General features: G+C 42.3%; 2 protein-coding genes across 2 annotated transcripts in view; both read right to left on the bottom strand.

The window, feature by feature from the left end:
- LOC137357122 (deoxycytidine kinase 2-like) overlaps positions 1-1,559 on the bottom strand; it is a 69,535-nt gene extending 67,976 nt beyond the window's left edge. The window contains exon 1 of the mRNA XM_068023171.1: positions 1,116-1,559. Within this exon, the coding sequence (XP_067879272.1) occupies positions 1,116-1,419 (304 nt within the window). The 5' untranslated portion in view covers positions 1,420-1,559. The remainder of the gene's footprint in view (positions 1-1,115) is intronic.
- Positions 1,560-20,684: 19,125 nt separating this feature from the next.
- The window catches only part of LOC137357148 (AP-3 complex subunit mu-2), a 31,490-nt gene continuing 28,788 nt past the window's right edge, over positions 20,685-23,386 (bottom strand). Inside the window, exon 8 of the mRNA XM_068023244.1 lies at positions 20,685-23,346. Within this exon, the coding sequence (XP_067879345.1) occupies positions 23,246-23,346 (101 nt within the window). The 3' untranslated portion in view covers positions 20,685-23,245. The remainder of the gene's footprint in view (positions 23,347-23,386) is intronic.

The following is a 23,386-nucleotide window of genomic DNA, read 5'->3' as shown; positions in this document are numbered from 1 at the left end:
TGTATCTCAATGGCTAAAATGTAGCACAACCACAAAGGGTTACACCCTGAACTTGCAACCAACACCATCTTGTTGGTGAATTCCCGCTATTCACAGTCACGATGCTTTCATCCTGCGCCAGCCAGCCAGCCCTGGCATCTACGAGCCACCACACTGAACCAGTAGGTGGCTGCTCGATGCCAAAGGCTATCCGCTATACATGTGGCAAATGACTCCCCTCTGCCACCTGACCACATGTGGACAATGCTCCTATAATGACAGCTATGCTGAAACTTAGGTCACAGAACAGGTTACTGGCATTCTGAAGCAAATGTTCCACTGCCTGGACTGCTCGAGGGGAGCTCTCCAGTACTCGTGTCTCTCCCGATTTGTGATGGCCTGCTGTGTCCTCCACAACTTGACCATCCTGAGGGTGCAGCCCTTGCCACCAGGGCTTTCGTAACTACATCAGGAGGAGGAGAAGCAGAGAAAGAAGGAAGCAGGCATCCATCACATCATCCCTCCAGACTGCTGATCATCAGAATCCCGTTGCCCTAAAAAATCCCCAAGCCACCATTGCTTCACACTTGAATTACACAATCAGCACCAAATTATTGTTTTGAATTGAGACACTAAGGTAATTTATCAAGGACTAAAGTAGTGGACACCACTAAAGTTAAAAAGTAAACAAATCTGGAAGTAAGGATTACATGATTGGAAGTTTGCTTTTTAAAGCTGGAAGTGGACAAAAACTACAAATGGATAAGGAGTTACCTAAGTCACACTTGTTATACAAGTGTGGCCTGAGGAAAGACAGAGTTGAAGAAAACAGTGCAATCTATATTGATTTGAACACCAATGAGACATGGGGTAGAGTAAGAGTATTTCGGATGGCATAATTGGAATTTAAAAAAAAAATTCTGTAACAATCCCGAGACTTTTTAATAGTTGTAATCAGCTGACAATCGTAAACAGATTTTCCACTATAATTATGCAGTTTTTCAAGCAAAAACATTTTAAAATACTTTTGCATCATTCTCTTTAAACTAGTATGAAATATTTACGTTTACAATTCACACCATGTTCCTATTTTTGCAAGTAATTTTATTTTCGGAATTTTCTTTGCGAAGCCTTACCGATATTTCCCTCCACTGAAATCCTGATCACTCTCGGACTTGCAATGTGATTCTCAACAGCATCAGTCGTGGAACAAACACGTTTGCGGGCAGGTTCGGTTCCCATCATCGACTCAGTATTACTGTACCCCTTCCAGGAACGGTTTGCGGTGCAGATCAGCCTTCTTTCCCGGATTTGGAGATGTTTTCCGATACAGACAAAATAACTCAGCAAGCTGCGATCAATCAAATCTCTGGGTGGCATTTGGCAGTGGAGAAATTTTACACGTTTAACCCTTGTTACAGATCGAAAGGATGCAGCCATTTTAACTGCAGTTTATCAAGTTGTGTCAGAGACAGCATGTTAGTGCTCATTTTCCCCACTGCGTGTATTTGCTGTGTCACCGACTGACCCACAGTACAGAACTGCTTATTGTACTGCGCTCCCCATTCTATCACGTTGCTTCCTTTCTGCTGGAAGCAACCTCTTGTGAAGCAGTTCCGGGTGAATATCATTATACAAATGTTGTTGTTGTCAACTGAGAAAGAGGTTATATTTATCTAAAGATAGCTAAAAGTATCTATTTGTCTAGACTGAAAATAATCTAATTTATTCACTATTTGTGCTACAACATATATACATGTATCGCATCGCAGCCATCCAAATGCTGCACATCTTCGATTATTGATCATGTGTTGCTCTGAGCCAATAATGAATAAAGAAAACTATTTTCTTTCAACTCCAACTGATAAAATCTTGACAAAGCTAAATACAAAGGAATATCTGAAAATCGAGTGTAATTTTTTATATTCTTTCATGGGATGTGGGCGTTGTATTAAAAATAAATTAAATGCTTAACTGTTATTTCCCTATTTATTCACTTCTTTCTCCTATTGTCTCTTGTCCTATTTGCTCTGTTCTATTTTCTCTCTAATCATTTTGCTGACTTTAAAATCCTTCGCTTGTTGTTTTACTTCTGCCTTCCACTATATATTTTACAATGTTAGAAGTGAAAACATCTTTGAAAATTGCTTTTTGATTGGCTGAGAGCCAGATCTGAAGTCAATTTCAGTATATCATATGGCAAGAACTGAAAGATTGGCCATATCAAGTTTAAATCCCAGCAGTATTTCTGTACGAACAGGATGGAATTGCTGAGAGGCAAGTAAAGTAATTAGTAGCCAGAGGATGAAGGGTGCACCTGGGCAAATAAAATTGTTCATGATGTACTATTCATCTAGATTGTACCATGATTGGTCCATACCAGAACCAATAACACAGGTAGGAAAAGGGTTGCGATCCACAGATAGAGTTTCTGAAGTTAGGAAAAAGATCAAAGAATAGAATCTCAAAGCTGGTAATCTCTGGATTACTCCCAGTGCCATGTGCTGGTGAGTACAGAAACAGGAAAATAATGCAGGTGAATGCACGGTTGGAAAAGTGGTGCAGAAACACCCTTGGGCGCCCCTATCACACTAGGGCATTGAAACCAGTTCTGGGGCAGAAGGGACCTGTAAAAGCCAAATGGGTTGTATTTGAATAGGGGTGGTGGCGTACTGATAAAGGATAATTTTATAGTTCTACTCAGTAATGATATACCAGAGGGTTTAAAGACTGAATCTATTTGGGTAGAGTTAAAGAACAGAAAAGGAGCTGTACATTGCTGGTTGTTTACTATTGATTCCCAAATAGTGATGAGATAGAAGTGCAAATCTGTCGAGAAATTTCATAGCAATGTAAAAATAATAGATCAGCAATAGTCGGGGATTTCAACTACTTGAATACAGTCTGGGGGAAAAGGAGAGTAAAGAGCAAAAAGGGTGCACATTCCTAAAATGTGCGAAGGGGAACTTCTGGATCATTGTTTTCATAATATTATTTGATTTAAAGTAGTTATATAAATAGAAAAAGAAGAATTAAAGGTTGAAAATATCCAACTGGAATTGAGCCAATTTCAGTGGTTTGAGAAAGTGGACTGGAAACAAAGATTGGTCAAGAAAATAGTAAATGAACAATGGCAGTCCTTCAGATGAAGAGAGATTGGGTAGAAACCAAACATATTCACTTAAGAAAGTAAGAGTGGGTATCCAAAGCTCGAGTTCCTTAGATGACAAAGGAAATTGAGGTTAATATAAAACAGAAAAATGGAGGTTTATGAAAAATACCAGCTACTGAAAACAATCAAAAACCAGACAGAATGCAGGGGAGTGCGGGGAGAAACTGAAAAATGATCTCAGAAAAAATATCATTAGAATAGTTAGATGCTTGATGGCCGGCACAGATACGGTGGGCAGAAGGGCCTGTTTCTGTGCTGTATAACTCTATGACTCGAAACAAAAAAGAAGAGATTATGAAAAAAGACTAGCAAGTAATATAAAACTGAATTGAAAAATCTTTTATAAATGCATAAAAAGTAAAAGTATAGATAAAGTAAAGGTGGGGCTGATTTGGGACAGAAACGAGGCAGAGGGCATGACTGAGGTACTGGATGAGTACTTTGCATCTGTCTTCACAAAAGAAGAGGTTGAAGTGAATGTCAGAGTGGGTGGGAGGAGGTGGGGAGTAGAGATATTGTATAGACTAAAAATAGACAGAAAGAAGTGCCACATAGATTAGCATCATGCAAAGTTAGCAAGTCACCCAGTCCAGATGTGATACATCCTAAGTTGCGATAGGAAGCTCGGATAGAAATAGCAGAAGCTCTGACCACAATCTTTGAGTCCTCCTTGGATATTGGTGTGGTGCCAGATGACTGGAGGATTGCAAATTTTACATCCCTGTTCAAAAAAGTCAAAAGGGATAAATCTGGCAACTACAGCCCAATCAGTCTAATGTCAATGGTCGGAAAAAATTAATTCTCTTTTGGAGAAACATGGATTAATCAGGGACAGGGAGCATGCATTTGTTCAAGGAAAATCATGTCTGATTAAACTAAATTGAGTTCTTTGATAAAGTAACAGAGAAGGTTGATGAAGATTGTGCAGTAGATGTTGTATAGATTGACTTTCAAAAGGCATTTGTACCACTTAACAGACTTATTTGGACAATTGAAGCACGTGGTATAAAAGGGTTGCTGGCAACTTGGGTACATAATTGGCTAAGGAATAGGAGGCAGAGAGTAGTGGTGAACGTTTGTTTTTCTGGAGAGAAGTACCCGGTGGGGTTCCCCAGAGGTCTGTATGAGGACCATTGCTTTTCTTATTTCTAAATGACCTAGTCTTGGGTATAGGGAGTACAGTTTGAAAGTAGGCAGATGATATAAAACTTGGCAATGTGAGCATGACAGTAGCAGACTTTAGGAAGACATAGACAGACTGGTGAAATGGGCAGACACATAGCAGATGCAATCTAATTTGGATAACTGTGAAATGATGCTGTTTGGGAGAAACAACATGGAGAGGCAGGATAATCTAAATGGTATTATTTTGAGGGGGATGCAAGAACATAGTGACCTGGGTGTGCATTGACTAATCTTTGAAACATGGCAGGGCAAGTTGAAAAGGCGGTTTGTAAATAGGGGCAATGAATATAAAAAACAAGGAAGTCATGCTAAACTTTAAGAAGAATGTCAAGGTCCCGGAGAGGGTTGAGAGGGAAGAGTGCCTTCAGTCATGTGGACATATTGGAGAATCAGGTGTTGTTCGCCATAGAGCAGGGAAGATTAACAGAGGTATTCAAAATTATTAAGAATTTTGATCAGGCAAGGAGTGAGAAACTATGATAAAATAAAAACAGACAGTGCTGAAAAAATACTCAGCGGTCTGGCAGTATCTGTGGAGAGAGAAACAGAGTTAACGTTTCGTCAGAACTGGCAAAAGTTAGAAGTGTAATAGGCATTGAGCAAGGTGGGGGGAAGGGGAGAACAAAAGGGAAGGTGTGTGATAGGGCGGAGGGCAGGAGAGATTAATTGACAAAGATGTCATGGAATAAAAAGCAAAGGGAGTGCTAATAGTTGTAGTAAAAGTCAAAGCACTAGTGCAGAGAGAGTATAAATGGTAGAATAATGAAAAGCTCTGTCCTAAAGCAAAAACATGAAAAACAAATTTAAGACAGGCAACAAAAACAAGAAATGCTGGAATCACTCAGCAGGTCTGGCAGCATCTGTGGAAAGAGAAGCAGAGTTAACGTTTTGGGTCAGTGACCCTTCTTCGGAATCCCGAAGTTCCGAAGAAGGGTCACTGACCCGAAACGTTAACTCTGCTTCTCTTTCCACAGATGCTGCCAGACCTGCTGAGTGATTCCAGCATTTCTTGTTTTTGTTTCAGATTTCCAGCATCCGCAGTATTTTGCTTTTATTTAAGACAGGCACATGGTTAAAAAATAAAATTAAAATAAAAAAGGCTGTCATGCTCTGAATTTATTGAACTCAATGTTGAGTCCAGAAGACTATAGAGTGCCTAATCAGAAGATGAGGTGCTGTTCCTTGAATTTGCGTTGAGCTTCACTGGAACACTGCAGCAGGCCAAGGACTGAAATGTGGGTGTGAGAGCAGGGTGGTAAATTAAAATGGCAAGCAACTGAAAGCTTGGGGTCATGCTTGCAGACTGAACGGAGGTGTTCTGCAAAGCGGTCACCCAATCTGCGTTTGGTCTCCCCAGTGTATAGGCAACCGCATTGTGAGCAGTGAATACAGGATACGAAATTGAAAGAAGTACAAATAAATTGTGGCTTCACCTGGAAGGAGTGTTTGGGGCCTTGGATGGTGAGGAGAGAGGAAGTAAAAGGGCAGGTATTGCACCTCCTGGTGATTGCATGGGAAGGTGCCGTGAGAAACTATTTCCTCTGGCAAGTTGGTCAAGAACCAGAGATCATAGAGTTAAAATAATTGGCAAAACAACTAGAGGAGTAACAAGGAGAAATTTCTCTGGATCTCATGAAGTCTCATGGCATCAGGTCAAACACAGGTAAGGATTACCAACTACTGCCCTCCCTCAGCTGATGAATCAGTACTCCTCCATGTTGAACACCAGTTGGAAGAAGCACTGAAGGTAGCAAGGGGAAAGAATATACTTTGGGTGGGATATTTCAATGCCCATCACCAATAGTGGCTCTGTAGCACCACGACTGACCAAACAGGCAAACACTTGAAGGGCATAACTGCCAGACTGGGCCTGTGGCAGGTCATGAATGAACTAACAGAGAGGTAAAAACCTACTTGAGCTTGTCCTCACCAATCTACCTGTCACAGATGCAAATGTCCTTGACAGTATAGTGACCACTGCACAGTCCTTCTGGAGACGAAGTCTTGTCACACTGAGGACACCCTCCATCATGTTGTGTGGCACCATTACCGTGTTAAATGGTGTAACATTCACATCACACAAGTGCCAGGCAATGATCATCCCTAACCAGAAAGAATCCAACTATCTCCACTTGATATTCAATGAGATTACCATCACTGAATTCCCCATCATTGACCAGAAACTGAACTGGACCAGCCATATAAATACTATGGCTGCAAGAGCAGGTAAGAGGCTGGGAATTTTGTGGTGATTAACTCACCTCCTGAATCCTCAAAGCCTGTCCACCAACTACGAGACAAAAATCAGGAGTGTGATGGAATACTCTCCACTTGCCTAGGTAAGTGCAGCTCCAACAACACTCAAGAGGCTCAATACCATCCAAGACAGATCAGCCTGCTTGATTGGCACCCCATCCACCACCTTCAACATTCACTCCCTCCACCACTGGAACACAGTGACAGCAGTGTGTACCATCTACAAGATGCACTGCAGCAACTCGCCAAGGCTCCTTTAACAGCACCTTCCAAAGCCATGACCTCTACCACCTAGAAGAACAAGGACAGCAGACAACTGGGAACACCACTACATGCAAATTTCCCTCTAAGCCGCAACTGTCCTGACTTGGAACAATATCACCGTTCCTTCACTGTTGCTGGGTTAAAATCCTGGAACTCCCTCCCTCACAGCTCTCTGCGTGCACCCACACCACATGGACTGCAGTGGTTCCAGAAGACGGTTCACCACCACCTTCTCAAGGGCAATAAATGCTGACCATGCCAGCTATGCTCACATATGAAGAACAAATTTTAAAAAAACATAGTGGGTTGTTAAGTTCTGGAAATCATTGCCTGAAAGACCGGTGAAATCAAATTGCAGAGGAATTGTTAAAAGACAATTGGACATGAATTTGAAGAGGAGTAATTCGTAGGAAAATGCTGGGGTGTGGAACTAAATTGGACAACTGTCTCAAAGAGCCGACACGAAAGTGACAGGATGAATGTCCTCCTTCTGTGCTGTAAGATTCTATGATTCTATGATTTTAAATTCTTCAAGAGATAGCTGTCTACTTTCTTGTATGTTTCTAGATTCCTGTGGTTTATTTTTTGAAACTGCTGGTAAGACAGACCCTGGTTGCAGATAAGATTGTAATTGCTGCTCCGTCTTCACCTGTACAATTTAGCAGCACTTACAATTATCATAAGCATTGTATTTATTTTACAGAGACATTCTGTGCAGTAAAGAAAATACAAATGACTGACAGTGAGTAATTTAATCAGGGAATCCAGATGGCATTCATGAACCATTCTAACTTCCCTTCCTTTTTAAACATGCAGCAGAAAATGTTAAACGAACACTCCACATAACTGTGCATCCATTTAGCTGTTGCTCCATGTAGAATGCCCATCAACAATTGTTTAACCTAGACTTGTGCTGCTTCCAGAAGAAGCAGCAATGTTGGAAAGAGGGCCTCAGTATCAATTGGAACAGATTTTGTAAAGAAAGAATATTTTTATAATTGTTATCACATTCTGAGAAAGCACTTTACATCCAGTTAATGAATTTATCGAAGTACAGTGACTGTTACTCTGTAGACAAATGCATCGGCCCATTTGCACAGCCACTCACAAACAAATCAGGTGAATGATCGGTTAATCTGTTCTGGTGGCGTTCGTTGAGAGAGAAATATTGGCTAGGACACTGGGATACTCTCTGTTCTTCAAACAGAGCAATGGAATACGTTATATGCTAAACAAACAGATGTTGCCTCTGTTTAATATCTATTCTGAAAGATGTTGCCCTTGAGAAGGAGGTGGTGAACCACCTTCTTGAACCATTGCAGTCCTTGGGATGTAGGTACACCAACAGTGCTGTTAGGAAGGGAGTTCCAGGATTTTGACCCAGTGACAGTAAAGGAATGGCAATATAGTTCCAAGTCAGGATGGTGTGTGGCTTGGAGGGGAACTTGCAGGTGGTGGTGTTCCCATGCATCTACTGCCCTTGTCCTTCTAGGTGGTAGCGGTTGTCAGTTTGGGATGTGCTGTTAAAGGAGCCTTGGCGAGTTGCTGCAGTGCATCTTGTAGATGGTACACACCGCTGCCACTGTGCAACAGTGGTGCAGGGAGTGAATGTTGAAGGTGATGGATGGGGTGCTAATCCAGAGGGCTGCTTTATCCTGGATGGTGTTGAGCTTCTTGAGTGTTGTTGGAGCTGAACCCATCCAGGGCAGTGCAGAGTGTTCCATCACACTCCTGACTTGTGCCTTGTAGATGGTGGACAGGCAGGGGGGAGACAGGAAGTGAGTTACTTGCTGCAGAATTCCCAGCCTCTGATCTGCTCTTGTAGCCACAGCATTTATATGGCTGGTCAGTTCAGTTTCTGGTCAATGGTAACCCGGAGGATGTTGATAATGGGGGATTCAGTGATGGTAATGCCATTGAACAGCAAGGGGAGATGGTTTGATTCTCTCTTGGTTGAGATGGTCATTGCCTGGCACTTGTGTGGCGTGAATGTTACTTGCTACTTATCAACCCAAGCCTGGATGTTGTCCAGGTCTTGCTGCTTCTGGACATGGGCTGCTTCAGTATCTGAGGAGTCACGAATGGTGCCGAACATTGTGCAACCATCAGTGTACATCCCCACCTTATGCTGGAGGGAAGGTCATTGATGAAGCAGCTGAAGATGGTTGGGCCTCGGACACCACCCTGAGGAACTTCTGCAGTAATGTCCTGCAACTGAGATGATTGACCTCCAACTTCCACAAGCATCTTCCTTTGTGCTAGGTGTGACCCCACCCAGTGGAGAGTTTTCCCCCTGATTCCCATTGACTCCAGCTTTGTTAGGGCTCCTTGATGCCACACTTGGTTAAATGCTGCCTTGATGACAAGGGCAGTCACTCTCACCTCACCTCTGGAGTTCAGCTCTTTTGTCCATGTTTGGACCAATGTTGTTATGAGGTCTGGAACTGAGTGGCCCTGGCGAAACCTAAACTGAGCATCAGTGAGCAGGTTATTGTTGAGCAAGTGTCACTTGATAGCACTGTCGATGACCCCTTCCATCACTTTGCTGATGATCGAGAGTAGACTGATAGGGCGGTAATTAAAAATTTTAAGAAATTATTTACTTTTCACTGAACTGCCAAAAGATGGAAAGTGAGGGGATGAGCAAAAGGCTTTTCACTCCATCAAAGCTCATTACTCAAATAAACTAACTCTCCCTTCTTGGCAACTAATTGTATTATAATGACCAGCTATGCCCAATTATCCTAAACCCCTACATCCACTGATGCTGATGTTTTGGTACATACGAGATTTGATTTATGTTACTGCACCCTCTGGTGGAGCACAAAGGCCTGAATATCTTCCAAAGATAAAAAAAAGACTGAAACAGGCATGCCTTACTTGAATGACTAAAAATCTCCTGGTGTGTATTTTGTTGTCAGTGTAATGAAATATGGGTTTAAAGAGTATTTGGGGAAACCGGTTTGAAAGAATTCATGTAACAGTAGATTTACCTTAAACTGCTGCAGTTGATAATTGGCTTTCCCAGTCTAACGAGTGTGCTGTTTATTCCTTTCCCCAATCTACAACTACTTTATTCTGTGTATAATACTGGGCCTTTGTAGACTACATTGAGGTGGAAAAATGGTAACGCATGAAAATGGGTGCCGGGATTGTGATGTGCGATTATCCTATGCCCATTTGTTGTGATACAAACTTCATGCTGTCTGCTAATTTAAATGATAGTGGCCTGGGGCCCAACACTAAACATGCTTCTGAGTGGTTGCATCTGTGAGCAAGGCACCAAGTTTGTGCGAAGCTAGAAGACTTAAAGCTAGCCTACACTACTTCAAAGCCACCTTGCAGCTCTTAAAAAGGAAGGTGCATTCTGGCTACAGCAGTTGTTGGAACTGCTTGTGGAAGAAGGTTGTGAATGGCGCAACAAGGCAGAGAGAGTTCTTTAAGGTTCTCTGATGTAACTCTGGAGACCTTGATGCAAGATGTGGACAGGAGGAGAGAGATCCTCTATCCACAGGGGACCAGGAGGCACACCAGACACTGAGAAGGCAGCGGGAGCAGATAGCCATTGGTGTCAATGCAAGCAATCTAGCCCCAGGGGCCTGGATGCAGTGCAGGAAGACGTTTAATAACCTCACCTGAGTGGTAAAGGTCAGCAAATGCACATTCAAATGTTATATCCTTAAAAATGAACCACTCGCCTCACACACTGCTCCATTCACCACACCCCCTTCACTCACCTCCCAACAGACCTCACAACAACCTGACACAGAGCTCACATTCAGAGCCTCCCCTCACCCTCACACACTTAGCACTGCTAATTCTCATCCATGAGCTTATTCATGCTGCCAGCTATTGGCCTAACCATCAGCCTCAAGAAAATGAACATCATGGGGCAGGACATCAGAAATGCTCCATCCATCAATATTGGCGACCACGCTCTGGAAGTGGTTCAAGAGTTCACCTACCTAGGCTCAACTATCACCAGTAACCTGTCTCTAGATGCAGAAATCAACAAGCGCATGGGAAAGGCTTCCACTGCTATGTCCAGACTGGTCAAGAGAGTGTGGGAAAATGGCGCACTGACACGGAACTCAAAAGTCCGAGTGTATCAAGCCTGTGTCCTCAGTACCTTGCTCTATGGCAGCGAGGCCTGGACAACGTATGTCAGCCAAGAGCGACGTCTCAATTCATTCCATCTTCGCTGCCTCCGGAGAATACTTGGCATCAGGTGGCAGGACCGTATCTCCAACACAGAAGTCCTCGAGGCGGCCAACATCCCCAGCTTATACACACTACTGAGTCAGCGGCGCTTGAGATGGCTTGGCCATGTGAGCCGCATGGAAGATGGCAGGATCCCCAAAGACACATTGTATAGCGAGCTCGTCACTGGTATCAGACCCACCGGCCGTCCATGTCTCCAACGTCTGCAAATGCGACATGAAGTCCTGTGACATTGATCATAAGTCGTGGGAGTCAGTTGCCAGAGCTGGCGGGCAGCCATAAAGGCGGGGCTAAAGTGTGGCGAGCCGAAGAGACTTAGCAGTTGGCAGGAAAAAAGACAAAAGCGCAAGGGGCGAGCCAACTGTGTAACAGCCCCGAAAAACAAATTTTTCTGCAGCACCTGTGGAAGAGCCTGTCAGTCTAGAATTGGCCTTTATAGCCACTCCAGGCGCTGCTCCACACACCACTGACCACCTCCAGGCGCTTACCCATTGTCTCTCGAGATAAGGAGGCTAAAGAGAAGCTATTCAACTATGAGAGGCACACTGCCCAAACACATTGCATCACTGACGCTCTTCCCCCTTTGCAGGACAAGGTGGCACCGAACTGGTGGGGGACAGACAGAGTTTCATATCCTCACCCTCATGGAGGAAATGGTGCTGGCCATTCCTGGAGTGGCCATGACTGAGGCCATGGACAGCAGTGAGGCTCAAACCATAGAAGATGATGGTGTGCTCATTCTTAATCCACCTACTCACATCCTACTTCCTTCTCATCCCATAATCATTTCTGATATATAAGCTGCAGATGGTGTAAGCATGCATCTCTTGCTTCCCTGCCTTCCCTCACTGCACCCTACTTGTGCCTTTCTTCTTTCAGATACTCAGGAGCTGCCACCTGGCCAAGCAGGAATGCAAAGTCCAAGAAAAGCAGGACACCGGTGATGAAGAAATACAATCACTTTATCTCACACGCTCAGCCACCACTAGCACTGTGAGTACTTTCGAGGGTACCATAGAGGCAGGGTCTGCATGTGGTGAGTCACTGGGGATGAGTGGCCTGCAGCAAGAGCAAGCAGAAAGAGTATGCAGGTACCAGCTTGCTGGAGGGCGAGTTTGCTTAGGTGTTATGCTGCAGAGGATTCAGCTGAGGACCTTGATGGGGCAGGCGACAAAAAAACTGATAGGCATGCACAATGAAATGCTTGATGCATTAGCCTACCAGAAAGCCTACTGTCACTGTCGTGGAGAATGGAGGAGGCCAGCTCCAACCTGGCCCAGGGCTTTGCGCAGAACTTGGAGCTATTCCTTTCCAGCATGGAAGTAGTGGCCAATTCCATGAGAATACTTACAGACCCAACCAAGATGCAGTGTCTGATGGCTGATGTCTCAGCTTGCATTACAGTACAAGCAGAAGCCACCCAACTTTTGAGTGCTGCAATGGCAGCTCAGACTGAGACCTTGAAATCTCAGCTTGTTGCTATGCAAACACTACTTGCTGCCTTGCAAGCTCAGACTGCTGCCTTCGTGGTTGCAGATACAAGGGCTCAAATGGGTTTTCAAGGTCTCTCAGAAGTCCAGCAATCAGTCTCCAACGTATTACTGGGATTGTTGAGGCGCCGCCCTTGGGAGTAGCAGTGACTCATTGGAGGACAAACCTACTGACTTTGATGTTATTCAGACATTGGTAAACCACTTAATTCTCTCAGGACATCGGCTTAAAGACATTCAGGGACACAATCCACAATCTAATTCACACCCGAGTCAATCAACCAAAATCTTCATCTCCATTCAAACGCCCTGATATCCTGTCCCTGCACAGATAACTGACAGTTCCACAATGCAGGAATGTCCGAATGAGAAACCACATTTACCTGACACAATCCAAGCTCCAAATTGAATCATTAAGATATCGAAAATACCACAGAAATGTGACTTGTTCCTTGTAACAGTGAGACTGAAACATTTCAGGGTATGATTCAACCAAGAAGGATTCCGAGAAAAGTCAGGATCGGTATTGAAAGAGAAAGAGAGAGAGTGAAATGGGGAGAGAGAGAGAGAGAGAGACACTGTCAGCTCCTGTATGTGTAAGGGCTTTCTGTTCCTTCACCCATTTTAACATTGTACCATTTAATTTAGATTGCCTCTCCCAGTCTTCCTTCCAAAATCCATCACTTCACATTTCTCAGTATTGAAGTTAACCTGCCATGTGTCTGTCCAATTTACCAGACTGCCAACAGCCTCCTGAAGTCTGCTACTATTCTTTTCTCTCTTTGCTACATTTCCAAAGATTTGAGTCATCTACAAACTTTGAAGTTCTGCCCCGTAAACCCAAGTCAAGTCCTTAATATATAGAGTAAAGCTCTCTCTACACTGTCCCATCAAACACTCGCAGGGCAGGAAGATCATGGGGTGGATACAAGAGTGAATCTCGCTCTACACTGTCCGAAACAGACAGAGAGAGAGAGAGAGACAGAAAGAGAGAAACAGAGAGACACAGACCGACAGGGTGACTGAGAGTGAAAGAAGGATATTTAACATCGGACATAGGAAGAGGAGGCAATTTAACCCCTCAACCCTGTTCCAGCATTCAATGAGCTCAGGGCTGATCTGTGATCTAACTAATACCATATATCCCGCCTTTGTCCCTTATCTCATAATATATTTGGTCAGTTATAATCCATCAAACCCAGATGTAAAATTTAACAATTAAGCCAGCATGAATTCCTGTTTACAGAAGGGAGTTCCAAAATTGCAAAGAAATCCAAAGGAATGATTGGACATGCTGGGGTTGTTTTCTTTGGAACAGAGGAGGCTGAGGAGAGATCGATTTGAGGTGTATAAAATTATGAGGGGCCTCGATACAGTGGATAGGAAGGACCTATATCGCTTAGCGCAGAGGTCCATGAGCGGGGACATAGATTTCAAAACTTCCACAACCAATATCATGATGGTATGATGGCTCCCACAGTGGAACAGCTTGCTGGATGTTTAAAATGGAGTTAATAGTCCCTCTGGATCTCTCCTGATGTTTCCCTCCCCATATCTATCTCTTATATGATTGTGCAGTCAACAGTGAAGCATTACATCAAATTATTATATCTTGCATTCACCCTTTTCAATCCACCCCAACAATCTCTCTCCCTCCATCTATATTTCTCCCTCTCCCAGGATATTTCACACTCCATGCCTATCTCTTTGATGTCTGTGTACACAGGAATAAAATTTACATCAAAGTAAGATTATATTTTACATTAGCCCTTTCAAACTCACCAAACAATCTCTCTCTCTCCCCAACGTTATCTCTCTGTCTGCGAACAGAGTGACTGTGGAGGGTCTGTCCACAGATCCCTGAAGCTAACAGGACAGCTAGATTAGCTGGTTAAAAAGGCATATGGGACACTTTCCTTTATTGGCTGATGTATAGAATATAAGAGCAGGGAGGTTATGTTCGAACTGTATAAAACACTAGTTAGACCACAGCTAGAATACTGTGTACAGTTCTGGTCACCACATTACAGGAAGGATGTGATCACACGAGAGAGGGTACAGAGGAGATTTACAGAGGAGATTATCAGGATTGGAGAATTTTAGCTATGAGGAAAGATTGGACAGGCTGGAATTGTTTTCTTTGGAACAGAAGAGGTTGAGGGGAGATTGAATTGAAGTGTATAAAATGATGATGGGCCTAGATAGAGTGGATAGGAAGGACCCATTTCCCTTCACAGAGGGGGTCAATATAACCAGGGAAGCCCATAGATTTGAATTAATTGTTGGCAGGATTAGAGGGGAGTTGAGAGTAATTGTTTCACTCAGCGGGTGCTGGGGGTCTGGAACTCACAGCCTGAAAGGGTGGTGGAGGCAGAAACCCTCACTGCATTTAAAAAGTACTCAGATATGAACTTACCGTGCTGCAACCTAAAATGGAGGAAAGAGTCAGGCCTATTAGAGACCAGAGAGATAAGCCGTGATGATCTGAAATACCTCGATCAAACCTCCTCTCGAGTTTCCCTTCTCTATGGAGAACAACTCCAGTTTCTCCAATCTATCCACGCAACTGAAGTCCCTCATCCCTGGAACCTTGCTCGTGAATCTTTTCTGCACCCTCTCTAATGCCTCCACATCCTTCCTAAAGTGTGGTGTCCAGAATTGGACAATACTCCAGTTGAGGTGAAACCAGTGTTTTACAAAGGTCCATCATAACCTCCTTGCTTTTATACTCTAAGCCTCTATTTACAAAGCCTGGGATCCAATCTGCCTTTTAACCACTTTCTCAACTAGCCCTGCCACCTTCAATTTGTGCACAGATATCCCCAGGTCTCTCTGTTACTGCACCCACTTTCTTCTGTTCTTCGGTTCTCATGACAGAGAGGGACTGGAGGACAGGGAGGTCTGGAAAGAAGGAGGGGGAGAGAGAGCCAACAAACTGTAAACACGTCTGGGAACACCACCACCTGCAAGTTTACCTTCAAGTCACACACCATCCTGACTTGGAACTATATCGCCGTTCCTTCACTGTGACTGGGTCAAAATCCCGGAACTCCCTTCCAAACAGCATTGAGAAAGAGGAAGAGATTGGGATGGAGGGTGTCGGTCAGTGTTCCTGCAAAGCTGTGTGCAGCAGCCTGGAAGGTGCCACACAGGTCCTGTTCCGTGACAAATAACACACGTCTGCAAAGATTCTTAAAAATTTAAAGGGACTGCGCACAGGACAAAAAAATTTGCCGTGCACAACAACTAAATTGTTTTTGGAACATTGAAGCCAGATGTAGCTCAGTGGGTAATAATCCTGCCTCTGAGTTATACGTTTGTGAGTTCAGGTCTGAACATTAAATCTAGGCTGATGTCACCCAACAGAAAATCAGAACAGACCAGCGAGACTCAGAAAAGGAAATTTGTGTTAAATTTGTGAGCCTCGCCTTCTGGAATGTTTTAGTGTTTGGTCAGAATATTGACCCAGTGAAATTTTGCCCCAGTGGGATGAGAGTTATCTGAATAGAGATTATAACATCTTATTGCAACATGAAGGTTCTGTGCGTACTGAGTATAACAACATTTATAGCATCCCATCAAAAAAATTCTTTGCTGGGTGTGGGATCAGGGTTTGATATTTTCAAAACACTTTTGATAAGGTCAATCTGAGATTTAAAAATGAACTATTGATACATCAATGGGTGTTTACAGAAGACAGTTCCAAACTAACACCACCTTTAGTGTGTAGAGGTGTTTCCGAACTTCACTCCTGAAAGGTCTGCCTCTAATTTTGAGACTATGCTCACTCGTCCCAGACTCCCCACAAACATAAAAACAGACTGTAAAAGTTTCTATAGGTACGTAAACAGGAAACGTTTGAATAAGACAAATGTGGGTCCATTACAGGTGAATTTATAATGGGGAATAGAGAAATGGCAGTGAAGCTAATTGATGACTTTGTGTCTGTCTTTACTGAGGAAGATACAAGAAATCTCCCAGAATTAGAGATCCAAAGGATTAGGGGGAATGAGGAACTGAAGGAAATGAGTATTAGTAAGAAGGTTGTATTGGAGACATTAATGGGGCTGAAGGTTGATAAGTCCCCAGGACCTGATATTCTACATCCCAGAGTGTTGAAAGAGGTAGCTGTGGAGACAGTGGATGCATTGGTGATCATCTTCCAAAATTTTATAGATTCTGGAGCGGTTCCTGCAGATTGGAAGGTCGCAAATGTCACCCCACTATTTAAGAAGGGAGGGAGAGAGAAAACAGGGAATTACAGACCTGTTAGCTTTACATCAGTCATTGGGAAAATGCTAGAATCTATTCTAATGGATGTGATAAATGGATACTTGGACAATAATGATCTGATTGGGCATAGTCAACATGGATTTATGAATGAGAAATCATGTTTGACAAACCTGTTGGAGTTTTATGAATGTTACTAACAGAATTGATAAAGGGGAGCCGGTGTACGTGGTACACTTGGATTTTCAGAAGGCTTTTGATAAAGTTCCCCACAGAAGGTTGGTTAGCAAAATTGAAGCACATGGGATAGGAGGGAATATACTGGCATGGATTAAAGATTGGTTAACAGGCAGAAAGCAGAGAGTAGGAATAAACGGGTCATTCTCGTGTTGGCAGGCTGTGACTAGTGGAGTACTGCAAGGATCAGTGCTTGGGCCCCAGCTGCTCACAATATATATCAATGATTTGGATGTGGGAGCCAAATGTAGTATTTCCAAGATCACGGATGACACAAAACTAGGTGGGAATGTGTGTTGAGGAAGATGCAAAGTGGCTTCAAGGGGATTTGGACAGACTTCGTGAGTGGGCAAGAATGTGGCAGAATGTGGAAAAATGTGAGGTTATCCACTTTGGTAGGACGAATAGATGTGCAGAGTATTTCTTAAATGGTAAGAGATTAGAAAGTGCAGACGTACAAAGGGACCTGGGTGTCCTTGTCAATATGTCACTGAAAGCTGACATGCAGGTGCAGCAATCAATTAGGAAGGCTAATATGTTAGCCTTTATCGCAAGAGGATTTGAGTACAGGAATAGTGAAGTGTTGCTTCAATTGTATGGAACCTTGATTAGACCGCCCCTGGAGTACTGTGTGCAGTTTTGGTCCCCTTACCTTAGGAAGGATATTATTGCCGTAGAGGGAGTGCAACTAAAGTTCACCAGACTTGTTCCCGGGACGGTGGGACTGTCCTATGAAGAGAGATTAGGGAAACTGGGTCTGTATTCTCTAGAGTTTTGAAAAATGAGAGGTGATCTCATTGAAACCTACAAAATACCTAAAGAGATAGACAAGGTAGATGCAGGGAAGATGTTTTCCCTGGTTAGGGAGTCTGGAACCAGGGGACACAATTTCAAAATAAGGGGGAAGCCACTTAGGACTGAGATGAGGAGAAGTTTCTTTACTCAGAGGGTTGTGAATCTTTGGAATTCTCTACTCCAGAGGGCTGTGGAAGCTCAGTCATTGAGTATGTTTAAAGCAGAGATTGACAGATTTCTAAACACAAATGAAATAAGGGGATATGAAGATAGTGTGGGAAAAAGACCTTGAAGTGGAAGATCAGCCATGATCGTACTGAATGGCAGGACAGGCTCGATGGGCTGAATGGCTTACTCCTGCTCCTTTGTGCCTTCTCTGTAAACATCTTCCCTAAGTCACCAAGGTTTCTGTTATTTACTGAGCTTAAAGCACATGATTTCAAGCACAGATTGTTTTCAAACAACATCTCAGTGTTCTTGCAGTGAACTGTCAACAACAAAGTGCAGCATTTATAAAATCTTTAGCCTTCCAATCTCCGTAATTTAAATGAGTTCTCAAAAAAAATACTGAACAAAAAATAGAAGCACTTTCGTAACACCTGAAAGTGGTTAATGATCCCTTTAAATTCTGCTCGGGGGGTGTGGGGTGGGGGTGGTGTATTTCCTGCTGTTTAACATATGTTCAGCTGTGCGTGTTTAAGACGGGGTGTTAGCTGGAGTGGCAAAGTCAAAAACAGCAGCACTAGTGTCAAATCAGAGTTACGTGCTGACCAATGTCACGCTCTGCCTGCTCTATGTTATTCTAATGCACACTCCTAATGTCTGCGCTAATACCCTCATCGAACTGGCATATGGGGTGAGATGTGCGACTGCAGCATAAACACTGTTTTGAAACCAAAATGGCATCTATAAGCATTGAAACTATGAGTGCCAAGGAACCAGATTTTGCAGCCTGAATCTCTTAGTTTTGATAGGCCATGGACATTCATTTCTCGACTTAAAATAGTAACTTGGACAATGCTTTGAGACTTGATTCAGTCAGTAAGGGTATTAGTTAAAAGGTCTGCAAGATGGGCCCTTAACTCAAATAGAAGCTTGTGATTAAACTAAAAACAGTGATGAGGGGCCCCAAGTACTAACTGTGCCTGTACATATCATCAGTATTATTGGGCAATAAAATAAAAGCAAAATACTGCAGATGCTGCAAATCTGAAATAAAAACAAAGTGCTGGAAATGCTCAGCAGGTCTGGCAACCTCTGTGGAGAAACAGTTAACGTTTCACAACGGGAGAAACAGTTCCCACTTGTAGAAAATTCAGTTTCCGGACAGCACACATTTAATGTAATTGACAAAAAACCAGAAGGGAGACGAGAATTTTTTAATGCTGTGAGTGTATTGTACCCAAAGTACCCAGTGTATCGCAGCCAAATTTGCAGACGGTACAAAGATAGGTAGGAAAGCAAGTTGTGAGGACACAAAGTGTCTGCAAAGATATACAATTGTACAGGGAATTGGTGAGATGAGACCGAGAGTACTGCGTACAGTTTTGGTCTCTCTACTTAAGGAGGGATATACTTGCATTGGAAACAGTTCAGAGAACCAGGCTGATCGCTGGAATGAAGGTGTTGTCTTATGAGGTTGGGCCTTTCGTCATTGGAGTTTAGAAAAATGAGAGTTGATCTTATTAAAACATATAAGATTCTGAGAGGGCTTGACAGATTAGAAACTGAGAGGATGTTTTCCCTCGTTGTGGAATCGAGAACTAAAAGGCACAGTTTAAAAATAAGGGGTCTCCTTTTAAGACAGAGATGAGAGGAATTTCTTCTTTCAGTGGACCATTAATTTTTGCAATTCTCTTCACCAGAGAGCAATGGAGGCTGGGTCATTGAATATATTCAACACTGAGAGACAGGTTTTTGATCTAGAAGGGACTCAACGATTATGGGGGCAGGCAGGAAATTGGAGTTAAGGCCACAATTAGATCAGTCATGATATTATTAAATGGAAGAGGAGGCTCGGAGGGCCAAATGGTCTACTCCTGCTCCTAGTTCTGATGTTATGATTTATGATCTGGAATGCACTGCCTGAAAGTTTGTTATAAGTGGATTCAATAGTAACTTGAAAAAGGGAACTGGATAAATACTTGAAGGGGGCAAAAATATGCAGGACTCTGTGGAACAGCAGAGCAGCAGGATTAATTGGCTCGCTCTTTCAAAGAGTATAAAGGGCTGAATGGACTACTTCTGTGTTCTGATTTAATTTTTCCATTTTGTTGACTTTTCATAGTTTGATTCAGACAGTAAATCTGCATGAAGTTCCTTTCAAAATATATCCCAGCACCTTGAATAATATTAATGTACATTCACTTATTTTATTCAATATGGTCATGGAAAATTTGCTGGATCAGGCAATGGAGAGTGGAAACAGTGATATATGTCAGGGTATGTTGCAAATTGGAGAAGATCTCATCAACATTACTTGAACATTGGCTATTGCTTTTCTGACAGTTATTGATTTTGGTGATCAAATAGGGGCTTAATAACAACTTCCAAAAGACCAGGGTTGTGCCATGGCAAGAACAGTGTGGAAAGAAGTCGGCATCAACAGTGAGAAGATAGAAATGGCAGAGTAGCTTTTATACTGAAGAAATTGTATGCCTGCTGCAAAAGGATGTGAGAAAGAACTGGAGATGCATTTACTTTGGATGAAAGTATTTTTAATGGAGTATGGGAACCACTCTGGACAGATGTTTCATGGATGGGATGTGAAAAAGGTCTGGAACGAGGTTGAGAAAAAAAATTTGTACGCAAGGCTCACGGTCAATTGGCACATTTATTAAGGTGCTAAACACGGAAGTACAGAATGGGCGTTTTTGCAATGTATTGGGTAAAGATGATGTTGGTTACCTGCTGGATATATGCAAGGGATAATGAGTAACAAGCTTTTGTACAACCAGTGAACTACATTCAAAAGATTGCCATGGGTATTGCACTTATGACATCTAGCTAACCATCATTGCACTTGGAAGGTGATACAGTGGGTTCCAGGTGGGAAAGGAATGTGCAATGCCAAAGCTGAGACAACATGAGTACATGGTATGAATTGATAAACGAATGACCATAGTTACCAATTTCAGGCTGGCAAAGCAAAGAACGCAATGGTCAAGTTTAGCTTTGTCTTTAACCAAATTGTGGTGAGTCTGATTGATGTTGGGCTCACCCAACATCTGTTTGCCTAACAAAGCTTTGTGTTCCATGAGAACACGGAATACATAATATAAACAATATTCCGCTGACACTTTGTTGTAACAATGTTTTACTTTATTTAATGTTAAACACTAACAGATAAATTTCAAGCAAAATTGTCTGATCCATGATAGAATCATACTCCATATTAACACTGCCCAATAGGAGAGTACAGCAATATTTAATCTTTTAAATACATTCAAAGAGAAAATAAATTAAAACATTGTATTAACTACAAGGCCCAAGTCTCCCAAAAGGACACCATGAGGAATGGCATCTACAAATTTAGTGTCCGTCCCATGTGGATCCAAACGATATCTTCAAATTGCTGTATCAATTTTGTTTCATTTGCGACTGAGCATCGTAAAATTGACCAAAATTTACAAAGTTCAGCCTTCATCATGAATGTGATACCAAGAAGGATTAAAAAAAGAGAAAATGAGTATCTATTTTGCTTTCTTTAGTCATCGGTTTGGATTAAATGTTTTCTCTCTCCCAGTTTCTTGTCAAATTCACTGGTCCCCAGTGTTGAATTCGGTTGTTAACAGGGTTAAACATCTCGTTACGTTGAAATTCAAACAGTTGTGGAACAAAAAAAAAGTAAACATTAAGAAAAAAGTGCATTGTAAGAACTGCAAAGCCTGTCTTCTTTCAGCAACAGATTTCAAAGTTTCAGCATTTTCTCAAAGCAATCTGTAGAGGGGAAAAGCAAAAAGATCCATTGCCATTCTCCTTTGTAGAGTTAGAAATGCATGCTAGGGACAAGAGGGAGCTGGTAGGGACAAGAGCGGACAACTATATTTGTGCTGTGCATTCTCAACAGTTAAGTATCAGTTCCAATTCTTATTTATTCAAATTTTACCTCATCATAATTGAATGGTTTGTACCAAATGGTGCTCCATCATTAAGGCTTTTTCTGCTTAGCCTATTACCAACTGCACCTCAAATCAAACAGTGGTATTCAGTAGTGTGCATGTAAATCAGCAGAATACATATTTGATCAATGTGTCTTGCAGATGAAAATGTTGAAAATCAGGAAATCAGGGTAGGAAACAGCTGTGTAAATATACAAGTTATTTAAGTTCGGCAATTTCAACCACTTGCCTTCTTTAATTTCAAAGATTACCTTATATGGTGCTGACAAACAGATCCTAAATGCTCCATTCAGAGTACAAAAATGCTTCACTTTTGTGTAATAACTAAAATTACTTTTCCCATAGACATTAGGGACACAGAGTAGCTGGCAATGCATTACTTTTTAAATGGAGTATGTACAGGCATGGTCAGGAAAAAGTTGCAAGAAAATGTATTAATAAAAACTGATCTACGAAATAACCTGCATCACTTCATTACAACACATAAAATACTCACTAGCACCCCTCTTCAAAAAGGTGAAGAGAGAATGCAGTACTGCACTCTATTATACTATTCATGTCAGGGTACAAACAAACATGGTTCTAAAATGTGCGCCTTTATGATATGTGCACCACTAGGTATTTAGGCTAACTGAATACTGAAATATCAGCTTTTCTCTCATGAACAGCAAGCATCATTCAACAGTTGGGCAACAAGCAATAAGCAGAAAAGGTCATGCGAAAATCAACCTGTCCTTTTGAATGGCAGTAAAGGTGTGAAACAAAATCAACTTAACTTAGCATTCTAGCAGTTATTGAAATAACGACAATGAAAAATTACAATACCAAACCTGACCAAATGCAGCAGTTGAGAGTTTAGCTGAAGGTCTAACACAGTAGTACTGCTTTCCATGGCAGTGTTTTTTCTGTACTCTACTTCCATCATGCAAAAATAGCACCAGATGGCAAAATTTCAACTTTTGTATTGCCCTGGATAATGGTGGTTTCTAATTATATTTAAGTGATAACATTTTATTTGAAGACAGGCTAGTCAGTATTAATATACTGTTAAATGAACTGCACTCCTTCAGTGAGGGAGATTGGAACATAAACTTTACCACAGGGCACATCAAACCTTTGGCTCACGCCAAGAACACTGCGAGTTCATGTCGCGAGTTTGGCTCTGAAGTCCTTAGAAGCGTGGTAAACCATGCAAGTTGGTTGACACCAACACAATACACAACAAAAAAGGGAACATTCAATTGGTAAGCAAACAGGTCAGGAAAGAAAGTCTTGCTACTGTAACAAGCAAGTGCTTATGTTCGGACTTGGAATTTTCCAGCTTTTGTCATGTACTTGATGCCTTTGAATGGTTTGTATTTCTCCCCATACATGTCCAGTCGATTTACCTTCAAACCTGAGACAAGATGCAAACAATGTCAATAAGAGGGTTTATT

The sequence above is a fragment of the Heterodontus francisci genome, chromosome 47 (genome assembly GCF_036365525.1).
Source record: "Heterodontus francisci isolate sHetFra1 chromosome 47, sHetFra1.hap1, whole genome shotgun sequence".
NCBI lineage: Eukaryota > Metazoa > Chordata > Chondrichthyes > Heterodontiformes > Heterodontidae > Heterodontus > Heterodontus francisci.
Note: the sequence above shows the minus strand (reverse complement) of the source record. Positions and strands in the feature narration are given on the sequence as shown.